Below are 6,000 nucleotides of genomic sequence, written 5' to 3'. Positions count from 1 at the left end.
TGAGGAGAAAGCTCTAGAGGCAAAGCTCCAGGAAAATGGATTTAAAGAGAGCTTTTGAGTGGCTTTAATCGGATGGCGAGGTCGAGGGGAGTGAGTGTGTGCCTGCGTAGGACTGGAGGCAGGAGGAGGACGATTTCCCACCCTCTCTCCAAATCTCTTCAGTTCACCACCTTCTGTTTTGGCCCCGCTCGGAGTGAACGAAAAAGACGCTCTGAAGCCCAAAGAACACCGCCTCAAGGGGTTTGGGGATGACATGGGAATCCCCGAGCGCAAGATGGGTTGTTAAAGCGGAGGGCAGGCGCAGGGCTCTCCTTCCTTGGTGACCCTGAGACGGGGGTGGACGGGTGGGGACTCCCTTCATGTTTGAGCAGTTCCCCCTTGTGGCGAATGCCCTGGGAAGGAGGCGGGAAGCGGCGCTGGCGACCTACACCTGCTCGCGCCTTTCCTAATTCCCGAGCGGTCGCGGGGGCCGGGGCCGGTCCTTTGCTGGCGCGCGCTCTTTCCTTCTCACTCCTCACGCGCGCTGAGGTGAGGCGAGGGGACGCTTTGGCTGACTGACGCTGCCCGCCCGCCTGCCTGCAGCGGCTGCGAGGGACTTTGGCGCCAAGGACTCTCGGCCTCTCTCTCTCCCCCCACCTCTCCTTTCGCAAGCAGTCGCTGCTGCTCAGCGCGCGCAGGGCACAGCCATGAGGAGCCGTCGCTTCAGCCCCCCTCCCCTCTGGCTGTCTCGGGAGCTGCTCTGAAGAGGGGGAGGGGGACGGGGGTCCCTCCCCGCCGCCGCCAACTCGCGCACTCTCTCGCCTTCTCCCTCGCGTCGAGTCCGTATCCCTCGGCGGAGCTCCCCAGCCGCGGAGCAGCATGTGGACTGGCTCCCCGGCTCCCTCCCATGCGCTCTGCCTGCCGCCGTCTTCGCTCGTCCACCCTGCCGCCGGCAGCAGCAACCCGGGCGCTGGATGAGCGAGCGAGACGGCTGGGTGGGAAAGGGGGGAGCCGCGGCTGTTCCCTTCGGGCTTCTTCTCCGGCGGCGGGGAGCGGCGTTCGGCTGTCGCTGTCGAGGAGGAGCCAGCCGGCGTCGCCTACCCCCCTCCGCAGCCGGCGTCTGGCGGGCTGACCCACTGCCCCGCTCTCCATCCCGCCCGGACCCGCATGGCGTGCTACCTGGTCATCAGCTCCAGGCATCTCAGCAACGGGCACTATCGAGGCATTAAAGGCATCTTCCGGGGACCTCTCTGCAAGAACGGCTCTGCCTCCCCGGTAATTGACACCTACTCGGCCGGCTGTTTACACGCGGGCGACCTGGAGCGGGGACCGGGTACATGGAGAGGTGGGGGTGCGAGTGGTCAACACGTGCCTTTGGGATGTGTGTGTGTGTGTAGGCGTCCCTTTCTCTTGGGAAAGGCAAGCTGTGGAAGGGATGCCTCTTTCGTCGCGCTTTACCCGTCTGGCTAGATCCTGTTGCCTAGTTTGACTTTGAAGCTTCTTGGATGCCTTGCAAAGTTTTTCCTTGTTTGCGGGGTGTCCTTTCTATACGCGTAGAAAAATAGGCTTGGGATCTAGGATCGGGTCCGTTGGCTTTGATGGAGGGGACAGAAAAGCCTTACCTTGAGCCGGCAATCGGGTGCGAGGTGTTCGGCCAGTGCGGCTTGTAAGGTACAGATGGTTGCGGGGGCGGGTTTGTTGTCTTGCGGAAAAGTTATGGCGACTTTTAGATGGGCACGAAAAGTTGGCATGAAGAGCTCTGGGGCGTGTGGGAATGAATAACAGAGCTGCGTGCTGATGGGAAGCAGTGGGCACATCTGGAATGACCGCTGGAAATGATGGGAAGGGAACTGAATCACAATAGCTGAATAGGCTCCGCGCATGAAAATAACGCTGCCAAAGAAGGGGAAGCAGATGAACTGCATGTAGTACAGAGGGAATGACAATAAAGCTCAGTGGAGCTAGCAGAATGCCTATGGGAAGGCTCACATCTGATAAAAACCATCTGGGAACGCATGAGAACAACATGGAGAACCCCCTAGAGTATCATTCTTCATCCTTTCAGTCCCTATCTGTTATAATTCCAACTTTCACAATTGGATCGTTTTGAATTCTCTCTCTGCCTCATGTACACACTGCCCTTTTCCCCTCAGTTTCTTCCCTTCTTATATTATTTTTTGATGATGACGCTGCTTGAGCAGCCCACATGAAGTAGGGGCATGTTCTAGTCAGTGACCAGACCAGTGTTCCAGAGAGTTAATAAAATTCCAGGAGTATCCAGGTGATTAGAAGAATAAGAGTGAAATTAGCAGAATGACAGTCTAGAAAATATAATTAGGACAGTTCCTATAACAGAACTATCATGACTGGAGTAGAATTACTGTGGGACAACAAATCCCACGGGATGAAGAATAGTACTCATTATTATACGATAACAGAAAAATAACAATGCTTACATTTTCACAACAGTAAAATGATTATTAACTGGATGGATACTCTGAAAGCACAATGGTATAATGCAAGTATTAGCTGGAGGCTGCATGTGGTTCTTAGGGGCAGTTATTTACCATGCTGCCCACCATTGTGAACTGTGGAGAAAGAGGAGTGGTGCAAAGAATAAATACAATTAGTGGATTGCTAATGGATGCAACTGTACACGTGCAGCAGTGTGTGATGCTGAGAAGGTTCTTCTAACAGTGCTAAGAACACTTTTTGGGGAGTAAATCTCATTGAATATACTTGAGTAGTATTGTTGGGTAGAATTAAGTTAAGCAACATTAAGATAAATGATATGATAAGGAGAGACAACATAAAGAAGAGACTGGGGAGATTCAGTAGTAGAAAAGTGGAAGCGTTGTTGAGTTGAAGACCTACAGAGAACCTGTGATGGGAAACTGATGGAATTATAAGGAGATGGTTATTGGGAGCTGATGGGATGTCAAAGATGAAAATGAGAGGCCATGGGGAATGAGTAGGGACAATGCAGTGGAACAATTGGGGAGACTGCTGTCCAAGAACAACACTGTAAAGCATGTTTAATGTTTTTTTTTTAAAAAACAAACCCTAATGTAATTATTTAATTGCTAAACTATAGCACCTTCTCAGGCAATCATGATGTGGTATTAAGCATCAGTTATGTGTCCCTGTTAATAATAATTAAGTACCATTAAGTTGCAACCAACTTATGGCCACCCCCTCAAGGGATTTCTGAAGCAAGAGATGAACAGAGGTGGTTTGCCATTGTTTTCCTCTACTTAGCAACCCTAATATTTCTTGGTGGTCTCCCATCCAAGTACTAACCATGGTGAACCCTGATTAGTTTCTAAGCTCTGCTTTTTATGAAAAAATACTGATCTGGAGTCTGGACAATTATTCACATATCATTTAAAATCTGAAGAAGTGAGCCAGTTTGGTGTAGTGGTTAGGAGAGGCAGGACTCTAATCTGGAGAGCTGATTTGATTCTTCACTCCTCCGCTTGAAGCCAGCTGGGTGACCTTGAGTCAGTCACAGCTCTTTCAGAACTCTCACAGCCTCACCCACCTCATACGGTGATTGTTGTGAGGATAATAATAACATACTTAGTAAAACTCTCTGAGTGGGCATTAAGTTGTCCTGAAGAGCGGTGTATAAATTGAATGTTATCATCATCATCATCATCTCAAATTTTGTTAGTCTTATAGGTGCTGCTGAACCAGGGCCGGCGCCAGAGGTTTTGGCGCCTGCGGCAGCATGCCTTGCGCCTCTGCGCGGCGTGATGACGTCATCGCAGACGTCATCACGCGCCGCAGGGGGGCTGGGCGGCACGCCGACCACCGAAGCTGCGGGCTGCTGCTGGAGCGGCGCGCGGAGGCTGCTCCGCGCGCCGCCCCAGCAGCAGCTCATGGCTTCTGCGCTCGGCCGGGGCGGAGGAGTGCGCAGCGGAGCTGAGGTGGCTGGCTGCAGCAGTAGCTGCAGCCAGCCAGGCAGCCCCGTGCCGCCGCCGCCGCCACATGCCCCAGCCGAGCGCAGAAGCTGCGAGCCGGGGCTGGGGAGGCGCGTGGAGGCTGCTCCGTGCGTCACCCCAGCAGCAGCTCACGGTTTCTGCGCCCAGCTGGGGTGGAGGAGCGCGCAGCGGAGCTGGCGTGGGCTGGCTACAGCTGCTGCTGCAGCCATCCAGCCAGCTCCGTGCCGCCGCCGCCGCATGCCCCAGCTGGGCGCAGAAGCCGCGAGCCGCTGCTTGAGCGGCGCACAGAGGCTGTGCCCGGCTGGCGTGTGTGGCGGCGGCGGCGGCGGCAGCAAGGGGCTGGCTGGCTGGCTGCAGCAGTAGCTGAAGGCAGCCCAGTCACTCCAGCTTCGCTGCGCGCGCCTCCACCCCCAACACCCCCTCCAGCGCCCCTCCCGTGCACACGCGCCCGAGGCCACCGCCTACCTGGCCTCCATGGGCGCGCCGGCCCTGTGCTGAACTCTTGCTCTTTTCTACCGCTACAGACAGACTAACACAGCTACCCATCTTGATCCATTTAAAATCTTTACTTAAAGTAATATACATAGTGCACAACCTATAATAAAAAATACAACACTATAGTAGTCAAACATGACATATATTGTGTTTGTTTTTTTATCAACATGTGATATTTAATTGGATTTGTAGAATATTTTAGATGAGGATAAACAAATAATTAACCATACTTTAAAACCAAATATGAAACTAATTACGTATGTTTGTGTATATATATATAGTATATATAGTATATATATACTAGTAAATGCAATTTGTATTGTTATTCTGTATTCCACTGCAAGTCCCTTATTCCCAATCAAAATGTGTTTCAAGTGTTTGAAGGCTGACCTCCCACAGTCCAGTGTGCTCTGCCTTGGTCTCTGCTGGAGTGCTCTTTGCTGATGTGAGACAAACTTACTGTACAAGCCTATGCATGTTTACTTAGAAGTAAATCACCTTTTATTTAATGGGGCTTACTCCTGGGAAAGTGTTCTTAAGATACTGTCTGTGTCCCCGGTTTTGAGGAAGGCGGTAAAACTATTCCTTTTCTGGTGTCTATGGTGCATTTGGCTATAAATGTACCTTAGCTTTCTCTCTCTCAGAAAGTACCTTCACAATTCTTATACTTCTGTCATTGAGTCTCAAGCATTTCAGCCCACAGCAAGAGCTTTCACTTGTATTTGGTCCATCTGGTTCATGCCATCTATCCTTGCCATGTTCTGATGTTCACTCCATCTGTTCTTGCCATGGAGCTATGCAACCTGTGTCATGCATACTTCATTCCTTATCAACTAAAGAGAAAGTTCTTTTGCTGCTCTTTGCTTTCTGCTGCTCAGTGCTAATAAGTACACAAGTGCTAGGCCTTGAACATCTAGCCTTCTTAACTAAAAGTTTTCCCCTCTTTGCAGTAGGCCTTTTATTTCTATCAAGCAGTGGCAAAAGTTATTTTAACTCATGCACACCTGGGTAGTTAAAAAAATAACTTTTGTGTATCTGTGCAAAGCAATTCCATTTCTTTTATCAGCCTTGTTGGAGCTGTCCTCTTTCCCCTTTGTGTCATGGACCCAATATGCTGGTGAACCATCAGAAGTACTTTCATTTCTATTCTTATCTCTTTTTGCTTCTGTTAAAAGGATGCTCAGAGCAGGTCCTCTTACAGATATGAAGCTAAATCGTGTGATGGTGGTCAGTTTATCATATAGGGAGCAGAAATGCACTCCAAGGATTACACATGTGTTCTGGGGATTGTGTCTGCCTCCACCATCTTTAAATAGGTTGGCACAACAATAATATCAACAAAAGAATTCATATTCTAAAGTATATTCAAAATAAACAATAAAAGGATATTTGTGTCTGATTCTTTAAAAACTGCTAAAAAACCCAGAGGCACTAAACACTCCATGCTTGTTTCCATTTTGGAATGATCATTGTTAGAACTTTTGCTTTTATCTTTGAAGGCTATGAAGTATTTAAAAGGAAGGGACTCAAGGAATGTATCATATATTTAGAAAATGTGCATAAGACTAATTTTTGCAATTCT

The 6,000-nt window shown here is 50.0% G+C and overlaps 1 protein-coding gene across 1 annotated transcript in view; it reads left to right on the top strand.

Annotated features, from left to right (window-relative positions):
* The first annotated feature begins 1,146 nt into the window (after positions 1 to 1,146).
* Positions 1,147 to 6,000, top strand: part of ZNF804B (zinc finger protein 804B) — a 294,325-nt gene continuing 289,471 nt past the window's right edge. Inside the window, exon 1 of the mRNA XM_054991673.1 lies at positions 1,147 to 1,254. Coding sequence (XP_054847648.1) covers positions 1,147 to 1,254 — 108 coding nt within the window. The remainder of the gene's footprint in view (positions 1,255 to 6,000) is intronic.

This window comes from Eublepharis macularius, chromosome 11 (genome assembly GCF_028583425.1).
Source record: "Eublepharis macularius isolate TG4126 chromosome 11, MPM_Emac_v1.0, whole genome shotgun sequence".
Classification (NCBI taxonomy): domain Eukaryota; kingdom Metazoa; phylum Chordata; class Lepidosauria; order Squamata; family Eublepharidae; genus Eublepharis; species Eublepharis macularius.
This window is presented reverse-complemented; position numbering and strand designations above follow the sequence as displayed.